Here is a 16,714-nt window from a genome sequence, read left to right on the forward strand (position 1 = left end):
GAAATAACAAAGAAACAGAAACAGATTATATAAAATCCAGCCAGCCAGCTGAAAAGATAATAAAAATCTGACTCTTACCATCAGAAAAAAAAAATCCCAAATAACCTAAGAAATCTTTTTCTTTTTTTTTTTTTTTCTTTCCCCCAGAAATGGCTTAACTTTTCCCTTTTCATAACATTCTGGGCTTTAAAATATTAACAACTGATGTTTGTTCATGTCTGAGCTTTAAACAAAACAGTGCGGGAAATAACCGAGCAATAGGCATAAGTGTTTGATTTTTGAGATTTAAAAAAAAAAAGGAGTTAGTTGGCCTAAGGCTAGAATTTTCATTACATCAATGAAAGAAAGAAAACAGAAGCCAGCGGAGGGGAGTTATAGAAACTGACTTTATATAAACAGTGAGAAAAATCTTTTTCCATGGCCACCTACAACGTAGCTACTTCACCGTTAGTACAACTTTTCTTTTGCTAGTGGCACAGCAGCCAGGGACCAATCCTGCTGTTTTAGAACAGGTTACGCTCCGGCTGAGACATTTTCCTCTCTCAGCCCTCCAAGTTCAGCCTCACAGTTCGTCAAACAGAGCAGAAAGAACAACAACAACAACAACAACAAAACCTTTGACATACCTAAATTGACAAAGCTCATGACCATGTCAGCATCATTCAGAAAGTTGGTGTCGTGCAGGCTGGCTAAGGGTGGATTCTGTGTGGCCAGGGTGGTCATGCGTGATAACTGTATTCTCCGTGAATATCCATTTGGAGAGGCAGAGTATCCTTTGCGCATCCCTCTGCTTTCCCCTGCCATGGATCCCTTCTGTGTATACTCCAGCTCTTCAGTATCCTCTTCATTTGTCATGGCATTATACAGGTCCAGCATGAAAAGGGGTGCAGAAGAAGCCTGTTTTCCTGGTGAAAATGGTCTGGGTCTGTGAGGTAGACCCAGGATAGAGAGAATCTCTCTCTGAATCTCCCTTCTTTCATGGTTCCGCAGCCTCCTGTAAATAAAACTCGAATGGACATGATTGTCTCCTAAACCTCCCTGTGCGTGACCCACCAGAACCCAGCAATTCCAGAGCAAGCCCACGAAAGCTTTGAGTGCAGTTAGGTTCATCTTTGAAAAGAAAAAGAACAAGGAAAAAAAAATCTTTTCTCCTACTTGTCCTGAGTTCCTATGAGGTCTGCTTTCCCAGTGGCTGAAAAACAAAATTTACCTATTCTTCATGTCAATGTCATCTCTAAACGTAACATCTTTGGTGATTTCTCTCCCCCCACCCTGTTTAAATATTATGGAATGTGTCAGGTTGCAGTTATTTCTAAGAAAGCTGAAATTCAGACTTCCAATTTTCCACTGTTGTTATCGTTTTTTCTGCATTTATGGAGCAGAAGACCAGTATTTTGTCAGCTGACCTAGGCATTCCTATATAAACCTTAGATAACCAGGTCTTGGGTGGGGAGCTGTATCAGCAAGAGCTGTTCTTCTGACACACTGTAGTTCCCAGAGTTATCTTCCCTTGTTATTCTGAGTTCTTCGTACACCTTGCGCTCTTCCCAAGATAAATCCTGAGTCACAGATTAGTCTTGATCTGTACCTTGATGGTGTAACACATATCTGTCCAGCAGCCTGGTGATAACGTTAACATCTTTTGAAGCGCTTGAGTGTAAAGTAATTCTAAAGCATGTACTAATCAAATTAATGTGTTGCCTTGAATTTACTTGAAAAAAAAAACCTTCTGTAAATCCATCCAACCCTTTTCAGCTTCTTAACTGTTATTTCCAACTCAAGCAGGCACAAATATAACAGCTCTCTTCAAGAGAGATCTAAAGACTAATGTAAGCACAACCCTGCTGGGAAAGAAGAGGCTTCTCATTGTAATTTGAAACGGGTATAGCAAAAAAGTCCTTAACCCTTCTGTTGCCAGACGAAGCTGTAAACCTCCCTCCCCCCCCTCCCCCCACCCCCCAATTTACAGTAATGCACTTAATTTACCTATTGACTGCTTTTCTTTCCTGGCAGCTTGCGGAATATCCAAGCAAGCACTTTTAATTTTAGCATTTTTAGGATATGTAGATAGCTGAAGGCTTGGTGTAATGTGGAAGCTCCTGCGAGTCTACTCAGGAGTCTATAGTTTCGTAACCTTGGATATGAAACCCTTATAGCAGACCAAAATAGCATCTCATTAATTCAAGAAGTGTTTATATTTTAGGTAAGATTAGCAAATAAAGGTGACCTTTTTAATAAACTCCGTAGGAAATTTTGTCTGTTAGGCTTGATCCCCCCTTCTCTAAAAATGCTGAGAATGCACTCTGAATGAAAACAAATTTATTCAGCAAGTAAGATTTCAAGTTGTGCATAGCCAACTCTGTAATTATGGTCAGAGTCACAACTTTCATAAATTGTAATTTGCAATGATAATTCATTCAAAGTAGATTTTGACTCATAAATTGCTATACTACATTTCCCAGTAAATTTCAAAAGCTGAGATTTAATCCCGCAACCTGTTATTAACTGGAGAAAGAAACAGCTTAACTGAAGGGAAAAGAAAAAAGAAAAACAGATTTTAAAATTGCTGCACTCACATTTAGTATTTAGCTTCGGATTTTATGAGAGCCAGCAACTTGTGTTTTCCTCTCACTAAAACAATATCACAGTGTTAAATTCCATACCGCTCAGATTGTTTGTGGTCACATTTTCTCACTCCTACAGTTTGCCTCATCTTGGGGAGATTTGTCTTTGATGAGAGTGGGGGTGGGGGAGGACAAAAAACGTTAATAAAACACATGAGACTGAGGAAAAAAAAAACAGGTATATAAAATGCATCCTGACGGGTTTTTCCTTACATGACTAGCACCTACTCAGCAAATCACACAGTCCTTGAGTAAACTTGGGAGTGTGACAGCAAGTACAGTCACACCCTAAGAAGCCAGGAAGAATTTATCTAGTATACTAAGTACAAATGAGCTTTTCTCATATATTGTGACTTCTAGTCTATATTTACAGTCCAGTCCAACTATCATTAGATTATAGCTGATTCTCTTTCATAAATCAGCACGTGTAATATACAATGCTTCTACCAAGGAAGGATTTATCTCATACTAGACCTGTTGGATTAACACTGAAATTAATGAAGCTATTTAGAAAAAGCTCTGCTATTCTTAGTGGAAAAACATTCAAAATCAGCATATGCTTTCTTCCCTCATTAAGGTTTTCCGCCAAAATCCATCTGTTAAAAGAAAACCATCATTTCCGTTTTTGTTTTGCTTTCACTTGTTCTGCTCAGACAGTTGTAATGATACATGAGACTTTACCATACGTATGTCTTTTCTGAATCAGCCCATCATGTATTTTGTAACAAGGTTTAATTCTCTTTTCCAGCAATATATTTTCTTTTTTTCCCTAAGCAATCATAAAAGCCCGTAGATTGATTGCTCAGAGGATTTAAGTCCTCAGCCCATCAGTATGACCAGCAATAGAAACTTCCTATATTATCCCACTAGAGTGTCTGCAGTTCTGTATTTAGTTAATCTCATCCTATTGAAAAAGCCAAAAGCGCCTCTAAGTTTGAGGATGTTTTTAACTTGTAAACATGATTCCAGATAAAAACAAGGTAGGACAACCTAGTAATCATATGGATGATGAAAATAGCTCTTGCCATTTCAGACAGAGCCACAACCAAGGCTGCAAAATAATACAGTGGATTTATTTTACAGTAACCTTCTCTACACTGAGCTATCAAACGTCCATAAGTAGAGCATAAAAATAAACATGTTGTTATTAACATAAACACAGTGACCTTATGTAATAAATCTGTGTTCCATAAACAGTAATGGCTAATGTGGATCTCTCATGTATGTCAGCTATAGCCAGCTCTAAGAATGAAAGCCTTTGCTAGAGGAATAAAAGAACTCTGTAAGAGCTGATAGGTCCCATTTCATATTTCCAATACGAACCAATTTACTTCCAAAGAAACATACCACATACAATTTCAGCATGTCAAGATATTTTATTTTATAATATATAAAAATATATTGGCACAGCTATCTGGATTCAGTTTAGCTTGGGGTTCAGTTTCAAAAGTCACCTTAGATCTACATTTTAAGTTTTACAACAAAAACTTATTCCGATTTGTTTGCATAATATCAAAACTTAAAAGAAATGCCATGTTCATGCCATGTTCAGACACATTCAAATCCAAATAACAGTTGAGGTCAGTATAAATTACTGACCCAGAATCAGACCCGACAATTTGAAAAAGATGCCCCAGAGATTCTAGCTTTACCCTGCATCCAAAACTGAAATTCCAGATTATGAAACATACACACAGATTGACATTCTTTCATCCCCAGATGCTCAACCAGAAAGCAACATGAGAAATCACCTGACCAGTCCTTATCTGGTATATAACAAAAAAAGAGAAAATAAAGAGGAAAACCAAAATGACATTCAGGGGAGCTCATGCTGTGGCAGATCTCTGTCAGAGGAGCATAATGGGTCAGGGTCCCAGAGGCAACGCAGCAACAGAGCACCGTGTGGGCACTGCAGGGAGCACAATGCAGGAAGGAGATGTGAATTTCTTAAACAATGTATGCAGAATGAGATTTGGAGCTTCTTACAGCTGCACCAACCTAAACAGTGTTACAGCAAATATCACAATTAAAGTCGTGAAACCTGGAAATCCAGATCTCAACAGACTTGGATTGCAATCGATCATAAAACTGCAACAGTGGAAAATAAATATTGTTATCAACAGGCCACTGCAATCATGAAGGATGAGGTCGATTTTATGAGCAGTACCCATTACTCAGAAATAAAATCAGTGGAGGGCTGCTGAGTACAGTAACTCACTGAATCCTTACTGTCATATCAGACATGGCAGAGGTTCCCCACAAGAGTGGGTCTCCATGATTGTCTGCCACGTGCAAAAAAGAATGAAAGGCAGATCCTTTCCAAGATCTTTGCAGTCTGTGTCTGAAGCATACACGTGCAAGCTGATTGATTCTGCTGGTTCTTTCCCTCTTAACGACCAGCTAAACTTGGCATTTATATAATGCATAAACAGATGACCCACTGTTAAAAGTCTATCGTTGCTGTCTCTGCAAGGTTAATGCTGAAAAAAGATGTATGGAGAATGACTTTTATAAAAAGGTTTCACGAAAGCAGGAAAATAACTAAGGTTAAAAATTACAGATTCCCTGACAAAATAGAAAACAAGTCTTCTATATTCTTCATTGGACAGAAACGTTTTATACATACACTGTTGTCAGGCATATCTGCTATACTACTTGCCTCTAAGCTGAATTTACAATGGTTTGGACATCAGCTATAGTTATATGAGCTTTTGAGCATAAGTGTGCCTATATTTCTACGTTCCAAATGTCCAAGCAACAAAACAAACATGTATGACATCTTTTGCTTTTCTTTTCCTTAATTCATTGAGTTGAATGGTCTATGAATGTTCTATTTTTACCCTGCAAGAGTGTTAAAGAAAAATAGACATATTTTTCTGTACCAGTGAAATACATGTCTCCTAATGCATAGGGAATTCCACTTATAATTGACAAAGTGTGAAAACTGGCTGCATCAACTGCAGAAATTGACATTTGGGAAATAAATTGATTACAATATTATAAGCATAGTACATTTGTATAAAACTCTTTAACTTGCGATACTCTCACAGTGTTTGCTACTTGGAAGACAGGAATCATTTAACATGCAGAAACACTACCATTGCTGCAACAGAAAATTTGTTCTGTGTAATTACTTTATTAAGCTTCATGTTGGAAAAGGATGATAGCTGTGCTGTGCTTCTCAAACATCAATTTTAGAGTAACCACTGGTTTTTAAACCAAGGTCTGTACGCTTTACATATATTCCTGATGATTGCTAAGCATTATATAGGGAGAGCACTTCTATTTTATGCTACAGTCAGAAGAATGTGTTGCAAAGCAAAGTTTGCTACATACAAATGTTCAATACTGACATTATAGAGTAATTTTTTTGGTTACCAATCAGCTTCTCGTAGCAAAATAGTTTTTCATTTTGAACCTCAGAAGTTCCTGCAAAATCACATATCAGCTGAAGAGGTAAGTCATCAGGCATTATACAGATGGCATTTAATAGAATATTTTAAGAGTTGCAGAAAGAACTCCAGCTCTAAAATATAATTATCTGTGAAATTTGTTCTGTTCCTCACATGCACAAAATATTGTAAAGCTTTCAGCACAAAATAGTCTGCAGCATTAACAATGCACTCATTTTTGAAGATTAAAAAAAATACAGAAATCATTCTGTAATCTGCTTGAAGACTTTTTATAATTTACTGTGTTTGAGGACTGAGAAAGTAAAAAAGAACTTGTTTCACACGTACTCTCAAGAATACATGAACCACAAAATATACAATTAATAATATGATCCAACATCAGAGTGCTGTCATTTGCATAATTTACAAACCCAAAGAGCTCCCAGAAATCCCCTTTGGTTTACAATAAGCCTCTAATTAGTTAAAAGAAAAAAAAAAAAAAAGGAAAAGAAAGAGAACTGCACTGAGGCAAATACAAAACAGTTGGACAAGAGCAACATTTCTGAGTAGCAAACTATAGCACTTTTTAAGAAGATTATTCTTGGCTCAGCTTGTAGAAGGGTTTTATTGTGCCCCAGCTGCACACTGGTACCTGCTCTCATTGTTTGTTGGCTACAGCGTTTCCGTAGGAATTTTCTGCTGTTCCCATACTGTTCCCTCTGCTTTTTTGGGGAAACTCTTCTGCCTCTTGCTGGCTGCCTTTTTGTTTTCAGCTACAAAGAAGTTTAAAAATTCACTCCTATGATGATTCCCTTCAAATAGCTGCATTGCACTATTGTTCATTTCTTGAAACGTTCAATCTGTCTCAATTTACGATTTATTTCTTCCCCTGAGCATTTTGCCACTGAGCTCTATAGCTGTGGCTTTAGCACCTCTACTGGCAACTGTACAGTGCAACAGTCTCACAGTCATTCTATAAATTGCAGTTTTGTTTTTATACCTTTCCTGTGCCTTGTTTTGTATGTGCTACTCCTCTCTTTCCTGTATTTCTTCCCATTATGTCTCTTTGCTTTTGGATACACTGCCTCTGATGCCACACAGCCTTTCTTTTCAGCTTTTAAACTTCAATTCTTTATCCCTCACCATCCCCATTGTTTTACTCTTTCCCTGTCCTTCACGTTTCTTCTCTCCCTACTCATATATCTGCAGACAGATCTTATTTTCTCCTTTTAAAAAGACTTCCTTTGTTTAGAAATATGTTTACCTTTTGTAAAGGATCAGCTGGCCTCTCAGGCAGTAAAAGAGGAGCTGCTTCTCCAGTACATTCAATTAAATGAGCATTACCATGAATCATGCAGTCTTTGAGAGACCAGTCACCTCTTGCTATCTGAAGAGGATTGTAGAAGATGTGCATGGGATCACTGACAAAGACTAAATTCACCCTGAAGTCTTTGGTGTATATCGACTGGTCTTTCTATGTGGACTTATTAATGCATGATGATCCATTGTGGGTGTAGCTCTGATCCAGCTAAGGAATTGGCAACGGTCAAGCTACAGAATGCTGAATGGAAGAGACAACACTGAGCTTGACTAAGAATGATCAATACAATACCTGAAATTTTTGTGAATGGTACAGTAATATTAGTAACAGGTGCTGGCACTGTTTTCTTACTACCTTATTCAGAAAAACAAGAATTCATCCTTTGTGTTTGCTCTGAGTTATCACCTCAAGAACCCCAAACAGGATAGCAACCAAACTGGGTCAGGCAAGTGTGTAATGTAACACAGAAATATCTGAATTCTCAGCGGCAGAATCCATTCAAATAGACAACATGCAGGAGCAATGTGGCAGCAGTGGCCATAACACAAGTCTTTGAAATGAAATAACGCCTGTCTGAATTTCTCTCCTCAGGCCATATTCCCTTCTAGCACATAGTATTGCCTTAATCTAACAAAATGATTACAACTTGCCACAGATGATGAATTTTTTTTTAACCAACAGTAAGCAACGGTTGCCAAATTTTACTAATACAAACAGTCTATTCATACCAGTGTGTGGTAAGCTGGCAAAGCAAAGGAATAACATGAAAAGACCGTCTGTGCTGTCAACCAAGAAAACTCACTTGTCTTCCTCAGTGCTCTGTTACAATGGCTGGCAAAAATTGAAATACTAGACAAAGCATTTACCTACTCTGTACTAAACTCTGTATATTGACATTAAAAGATCACTTCAGCTGCTAATCTTTCCTTCATGGGGCTGGAATTTTGAAAAGAGGATTTATATGATGTTAATTAGAGTAATTCATGTCCCTTGTGAACAGGCTTAGGCAAGAAAAGAATAATTTAGATCATAACCTTTGCATCCAAAACTGCATGGTAATCTAAATAATGTAGAGACATACAAGTGGTCCATCTGTTCTCTTCTTTACGTTCACTACCTACAGTGGTCCTTTTTTAGCATTCAGACCTTTAATTTGGAACAAATGGTATGTCCTAGAGGAATTCTACTAAAGCCGTGTAAATTATAAGACAGCTACAGATGGAGACTGGGACTGTGGAACAATTTTTTCCTTTGGGAAGTAGTTTCACAATTATATTTTCAGGATTTTTACTGTTCGTTGTTCAGTATTACTCATCGAAGAATGTATCTGTCTCTCTAGAAATTCAGCCTTGGGTCATAAAAATAAACTGTTTTTCATTCATTTATAGCTCAGGTTAGGATGATACACAGGGAACTTCTGTAGTTTTTTTAGTTGTTACATCAATAATGCTAACAAGAATAGCTTCAGCATAGCCCAGGTACACAGGTATACCTTCGCGTGGCCCTTTTTCAGGGCAGATGTCCAGTATGTTCAGGGCTCATTGTTTTCTTTCTATCTTTGATGATAAAAAGTACACAGAAACAAGTCATTGAGAACATTCTATGACTTTCTGACAAATCTTTTACTCAATGCCCTGTGAGCACCTCCAGAAGAAGCATATACAAGGGGCTGCTAAGAAAGCTTCAGGTTTGGCCCTCTCCACTTGAGATCTCTGTGATACTGCTGCCTCTGGTTCCAGCTATGTCTTCCTCTGGCACAAGAAGGTGCTGCAGGGCTCTGCTGGGAGCTAAGCTGTCTCACAAAAAGAAACCTTTTGCAATGATTTCTTCTGAGGCCCAGGATTAACTAATTTCTGTCTGTTCTCATTTATTCATTGTAATGTTAACGTGTCTTCACTATTTCCATAAGGAATGCTAAAGTTTGTTTTCCTGTATTTATGGACATTCAAAGAGCTAAGATTCCCCGCTTCCAAGCAATGAAGAATACTCTTGATGCTGATGAAAAAAGAAAGTATATTTATACTACAGAATGGCCAGAAAGCTTCAAAGCCATAAAACTTCTGGCTTGTTTAGTTTTCTCCTCAAAAAACTAAAAGATGACCAAACAGATTATTGGTATTAAAAAAAAAAAAAAAAGTAATAGAAGTTTTTTCTAAGAACCTCTTTGCCAAGTTTCAATCCAAAATTATTTTTTATGGCTAAGTTATAAATTGTTCAAAAATGGAGTTTATAATGGAAATGGTGACAGACTTAACTATGGCGGCGCTAGCAGGCGCCAGCATAATTACAGTCTTCTCAAGACATAACTTATTACAGGCAACACAGCAGAGCCAGTATTTTGTATTTTAATTAAGAAACCTGGATTTTGTTTGTAATAATTGACTGTTATGCTACCCCTCTTGCCAGGACGCTCTTGTAAAAGAGACTCTTGCCTGTAGTAGTCTTCCTTTGTTAAATATTTTAAATGAATTTTATATTGTTCACTGGAAGATCATATGCATTTTATAGGTCATTATTAACTGTCTTTTGGTGACTTCAGTTGTTCTGTACTTTTTAATGGAGATTTTTGTTCCCCTCATCAGAAAAGGTTTACAGTTTAAGTCTCTGGGAAGTATAATACTACAGTATTAGTTTGATCTGCTTTAATCTGTCCCACACAGACCTTAAATCCAAAAGCATGCTCTTCATCTGTGCCCCAGACAAGTGCAGGCTGCAAAATGGACGCCCACCACGCTTCCTCTTGACCAAGACTTCTCCATCTCCCAGTCTCCACAGTCACAACCTACACCAAGTGCTACCCAGCAGCATCCTGAAGCCAGGCCGCAGGGCCCAAGGAATCCCGTGCATGTCAAGCTCCGCAGTGCCATGTTGCACAGCCTGCTGCCCCTATTGGTGCCACTGAGCTGGGACACAGCTCCCACCTCACTCACTGGCAGGCATGGCTAGATCCTTGCTGGCTGCCTGTGGCTTGCCTCATAAGCTCTGTGAGTTTTGGGGCTTTACATTTGTTTCTTGATTTATTTTCAGGTGGATTAATGGTGTTAGAATGTGTATATATGCATGGCCAACAACCACAAACAGTGTCAAATCTTCACATGTATGTTCCACAAATGTTGTGGTATTTCATTTTGACAGGAAAACCGCACCGGTAATTAGATATTCAGAGATGGACCATGATATGCACAAAACCAACTAGTTCTCAACAGCATGTGCGTACTTCAACATGACACAGCATTAACGCCACACATACACATGAACACGTGGTTTAATATTTTTACTCCAAAAGCAGAATACAAACTGAAGCAGGTCAAGACTAAAAGGCTATGTTTCTCACCATACTTTTTCTATGCCTGGCTTGAATTGGTACAGTGAGGATTTAGGTCACATTAATAATAGTTCATTTAGTTACCTTATTTCTGACTGGCCTTGGAATTATGCTGTTCTAACAAACACTACTCAGACATTTCTCCAGGGCCCATCTACCAACCAGAGAGATTATCAAAGTTAATTATGTCACTTCCTTTCTTTTCTCCGACACACTCCCAGGCTAAGAAAGAGATAAAGGAGTCAGTGTTACCAGCAGATCTCTCCCTGCTTCCTCCTGCAGAAGTGTGTGCCTCCTGCCAAGAGGACACTCAGCAAGACTGCTGCCTTTTGTATCTTGCAAGCGTAGCACAGGAAAAAGAGCAGAGGAGATAATCTATCACTGCATGCTTTGAAAAAAAAAAATTAAGAAGAAAATAATTGCACTGTCTTGTGATTTCCTTTTGGGTCCTGAAACAGCTATCTGTATTAAATTACCAAAGAGCTATAACAATGGCCAAACAGCTGAATGAAAATGGAAATGGGGTGTTTGTTTTCATTTTGTGTCCTTGGAGAACAAATGGAGCGAAATGTAAGAGAGAAAAATAGCAAGAAAATCAATAGAAAACACTAAGAAATTATATCACAGGCCTTCCTCCAAAATCTATTTTTGAGGTTTCAAATATCTCAAGTATCACTCTTCACCAGATATTTATTAGGTGACATTGATTTCAACTGTGTGAGCAAAATATTCTTCAGCAACCGAGAGTAGGCAGAAATACTGGTGAACAAGCAGTAAACTATAGGATGACTGGAAAGACTAGAGAGTGTGAGCATAGGATACCTACAACTAGCCAAGGTCCAGTGAAGTCCAAAGAACAGCAAAATCCAGTAGACACAGTGGTGGAAGATTTTCTGAATGCTGACTCTCATTCTGCTTTTAATCTCAAGAAGAAGAGAAGCTTGAAAGGTAAGATTTCAAGCGCGGTAGTGACTCTTTTTAGCAAGTCCTGATCGGGGGATGCAGTAGGAGGGGAGCTGTACCCTTGAACAAGATGTCAGGGGGAGAGGCACCCAATGCTGTGCAGGCAGGGAGTGGAGGTAAGAGCAAGGAATGAGCATGCAGCACAAACATGGGGATTTAGAAAAGCCAATACATTTGAGGACTGGTGATGGAGAATTATTGCATTAAGTGCTACTGTAGGTTCAGTTATATAATTTTTCTCCCGTTGGACATATGCTAAAACACCTCTTTATCTGATCCTTGCATATATTTCATCATGCATGAAACATGAGGGACCAATGAACAGGCTGTGTGTGACAACAAAAAAGAAAGAAAACACCAGCCCCATCATCTGACTCCTTTATCCAAACTGACTAAACTGATTGCCTTGACATCATGTTTATCAATTCCACATGTTTTTAGGTTTGGGGCCTTTTTCTAATTCCCAGAAAGGGATGCTTGCAAAGGTGAAAGCAGAAACCAGTAAAGTCCATCTCCTAGGAGGGTATATTTGACCTCGTCAGTTTGTTATTTTCTGCTATAGAAGAGGAGTGAATAAGCCCTTTTAAAAAAGAAAAAAAATCTGAAAAGGAAGATTAATTTCAGAAATAATATCTACAAAATTTGTGCCAGAAAAAGCAAGTAAAAAAGGATGAATTTGTATTCTATGGTCAGGAAAACAGCTAAATGTGTCAAAGTCCTTGAAAACCAGAAATTTTCTGCTTGAAGTGTCTTGTAATTTGAACTTGAGTTGTTGTCAAGATTCAGTGTATTCAATAATAGAAGAGAGATACTTAAAAATAATATGAGTGTTTGGCAGAAACCAGAATTTGGTATCGGTCTCCTAAGAATGATATGTAAACAGGAAACCAAATCTCTGCTGCAAGATATCAACGATAGAAATATATATGTATAACAAATAGAATAAAAGATTAAGGGTTTTGAAATAAAATACTATTTTTATGGGATTTGTTGAAACAGAATTTTACATATGACGTATAAAAGAGCTAAGAACAAAAAGATTCATCTTGTTTACCTTACAAGAAGCCTTTTCTGTCTCATGTCATGTAAATAAAAGGGTCATTAAATCTGGAAGCTCCACAGGAGCTGAGCAACACGATTATGTCATATCATTAGCCGCTGCAAATGTGCATGCAGATTCTGCAGCAGACCTCCATTTGTCCTCCAGTCAAAACATGGAGCACGACTGCTTCTCAGCTGGAATTATTCTGGTGACTTCTGTCATAACAGTGGAATGATAGGAAACATTGGCCAAATCATGCAGCCTATAGTCAGGCAGGGCACCTAATTAAGTCAGTGGGAGATGTTTGCTTCATGCAAACTGTGGAAATTGGCCTGATTTCTTTATTTACTTGCAGATCATGATCCCTGTCTCTTTTTGTGTAGCACTGTCAGATGGTTTGAACACCATCAGGCTGTTCAGTGTGATAAAAGTCCAGTCCACACTGTACCAGCTCTATCCTGCAGAGGGAAGGCTTGTCCCAAGCAGGATTTAAAGACGTGTGATACAGTGCGGGAGTAAATTCATTCTAGCTAGCAGTAAAATGTCCTCTGGCAGAGTTCCAGCAGAGCACTTAATCACATACTTATCAGTTAAAAGGATGACTTGAATACTTCAGATTATGAACAAGCTTTTATGTCTTGTTGCATCACACCCAGAATGTTTGCACCATTAGCCAGGATTAATATTAACCAGAGGCTGAAAGAACTGAAATGGGAAAGAGGAGCTCATAACAAATTGAAATTCCAAACACTACAACACACAACCATGATATTTTGATCCTGCAAATACTTTTCAAATGGTTTGTACAACCACCTGTTTAGCAGATGAGATCTCTGATTAGAGACTTAAATCACTGATTTCCAGGAGTATTAAATACTTGTGTTTTTTTTTTTAAATAAGGTTGCTTTTAAGTAAGTCATCCCCAAACATCCCAATTAAGTTTAAATTGGTGTCACTGGTATTTGAGCTTCACAAACTGAATACAAACATCTTAAGATCTTTCCTTTTTTTCTAAAATTAATTCTCTTCTTTGCTGTGGATGACACAGTATTAAAAAAATCAGAAACTCTTGCAGTTGCATAACGTAGTCCCAGCTGCAAGCAGATGATGAGCAAATGAGGTTATCAACAGCACTACTGATCAGACATGAGTCTGGCACACTTTCCTTCCAGTTTCATGCTCCTTTTGTCTTCTGAGCCACAAACATGCCTTACTTTTGCACACTGACTGCTTCTAATGTAGTAATACAAGAAGCTTGAGAAAGTTTTGTTTAATGAAATAGCAAATAAATGGCTACTTAATATGAATTATGTAAAATAAATTGATTTTCACTTACTGTGTTATTTAATAAAAAGTAATAAAAGGAATATCTCAATTGCAGATAACTTTAAGCACTAAGATTCAAGAGACAGTGACTCAAATGCACACACAAACAAGAAATAATTATTAATATCTAGGAAAAATATTTCAAATGAGAGAGAATTAGAAGTCTGATAAAAGAAAAAGTAGGACAACTAAAAAAGGGAAGGACTCCAATGAGTCATTTTGCTGAGAAAATGATACTGTATGGAAAGTTTTTCTTTGCAACTCAAAAAAAAAAAAAAAAAAAGAAAATCTGATCACACAAAGAATTGTTCACTGTAAGCTTTTCAGGAAAAAGGAAATCATAGTCGATATTTTGACCCAAATTTTGCAGTTGCTATCATTCCATTAATAAGAAATTTTTAGGTCAAAAGAATGGATATTTTTGTACACTCCTGAAGAAAAGAATGTTAGCAATAACTTCACTTGTAAAAGCAAGTCCACACCACCACTTTCAGTGTAGTATGGGGCAGGTACTAGTGAGTGTGATTTTACTACCATGCTCAGTACACATATTTATCAAAAGATTCAAGTAAAGGCAGAGACACTCATATACCATCTTCCTTACTGCAATAAATGACAGATGAAAAAATAGGCCAACACATGACATTATTTTAAATGTAGTTTGCACACACCCTGTTATTTGCATTTCCTATTTTACCTCTCCTTTACAGGAATTTGAATTATTGGCCAGTAAGATTATTGCTAGCTAACTGAATATCTGCATACACTGACCATTAACTTACCTCTATTATTTCAAAATGAGGTGGTTTAAAAACGTTGAAACCAAACTCTGTTTTCTCCTAGCTCCACCATTACAGTGCCACATTTGGTTTTACAGAAATAATCCAGTTCCCTGCTGCAGACTGCGGTGAAATTTCATAGGGTCCATGCAGCAGTGCCCACTGCTCAATTACCTGGAGGAAACATCATTTTCGTCCATGGATCACCTCTAGACCGGAGGTGGCCTGGGATCGTATCCATTCTGCCGAATGACGGGCGCTGCATGAGTCTCACAGGACCTACATACTCAAAAGAGTGAGACCGGCAGAGCTATTGTACATTTTGTGTCCTAAGCACCCTTACTTTAACAGGTAGTTAGCAGCCACTAGAATCTGATGATCTGTAATTCAACTAAAACAGACAGCTCTCCTTCCCAAATGCACTTCAGCATTTCTGTTTAGCAGGAGGTAGATGTAGGAATTATTATGAAAAAACAATTTGCATGTATTTGTATCATGTGATTCCTCCATCAGTATACAGAAAAAGGAATAAATTAAACACACTTTGGCCGTAATCTGCAGTAGCAGAAAGCATCCATCCATCTGACTTTATCCAGTACCTCTAGAGGTCATTTTCAACACAAGCGTGGTATTTACTGCTCACACTACAAATACCTGTATGTACACAGTGAACCACTCCTCACTACAATGACTGTGGTACACTTTCAAAATAGATACATCTAGAAGACAGCAAAATACAGTAACAATTCTAATTAAAAACCTCTTGTAAAAGTCACTGACATTTTGATGAAATTCACTGATAAGTCTTTTTACCAAGTATCTCTGTGAATTAATAAAACAAATATACTCTTCAAATATCTAAAATCCATAAATAATGAATTTTATATCTGTCAGGGTATGGGTTAAATATATGATATGATACATTTTACTCAGCTCCATTAATAAATTTTCTTAAACAATCTTAATCCTACTTGATGGCTGTGCTAGAGTAATATATGGCAAGTACTGTGGCTTCCCTTAGAGTTTGGTTTTGTATAATCACAGAATTCAACATTGTGGAGACATACAGATTTACTATAAGGAGACAGCTATATGACAATCTTGATAGAGAAACTGGTCATACTGTGGGCAAATTTAATAAAGAAATAAATCAAACATTAAATAATTCTCTGAGGAAACTTACTTCATTTGAGGGGAGAAATAAAGGTTCTCCAGTAACCATAGTGAGTTCATATTATTGCCATTGTTTTTATAAGTCGTTGCCATGACTTTTTTGACTTTTGGGCTAGATGGGACTTAAAACACAACAGATGGCTACAATTATATGTCTGTAACTTTTTTTTTTTTTTTAGAATAACTAAACAGAGCACAATAAAATAAACAGGCTTCTATTCCAAAGAGACTCTCATGGTTTAAGAGAACTATACATGGTTATTAAAAATAAAAAAATAAAAATAATAAAAAAGAGCAACCAAAACACAACTCTGTATGCAATAGGAAAAAAGTGTGAATTAACAAATTGTTTTGCAAATATGCTATATGCATTAAGCACATGCTTACTGTCTATATTCTAATTACAATCTGATTTCCTTGATTAACAGTTTCAGGAATGTTAAAATGAAAGCATTTTATATGTAGGTTGCTCTGAAAGTAATGCCTCCTATTTAGAGCACAGTAACACTATTTGATAATTCAAATTTTCAGCTACAAAGCACTATTTTTCAACACAGTCACCACGATGAGATTTGCATTTTCATCAGCAATGAACAAAAGCCTACATGTTGCACTCATTAAAATCTGTGCCAGCAGAGGTGACCCACTGTTACTGTTGCCACTGCTGAAACGCACCACCAACTTCCTCACTGTGTTCACATCCACTGTTTGGTCTCCGTAAACATTGAACAAGCATCAGTGAATGTCAACGATTACCATTTTTTCCACA

At 37.4% G+C, this 16,714-nt stretch overlaps 1 protein-coding gene across 1 annotated transcript in view; it reads right to left on the reverse strand.

Moving 5' to 3' along the window:
* Nucleotides 1-1,667, reverse strand: part of BMP5 (bone morphogenetic protein 5) — a 53,846-nt gene extending 52,179 nt beyond the window's left edge. Inside the window, exon 1 of the mRNA XM_065730803.1 lies at nt 627-1,667. Within this exon, the coding sequence (XP_065586875.1) occupies nt 627-1,110 (484 nt within the window). The 5' untranslated portion in view covers nt 1,111-1,667. The remainder of the gene's footprint in view (nt 1-626) is intronic.
* Nucleotides 1,668-16,714: the final 15,047 nt, after the last annotated feature.

The sequence above is a fragment of the Cyrtonyx montezumae genome, unplaced genomic scaffold, assembly GCF_038088225.1.
Source record: "Cyrtonyx montezumae isolate F1298 unplaced genomic scaffold, pur_monq_1.0 scaffold_13, whole genome shotgun sequence".
NCBI classification, from domain to species: Eukaryota; Metazoa; Chordata; class Aves; order Galliformes; family Odontophoridae; genus Cyrtonyx; species Cyrtonyx montezumae.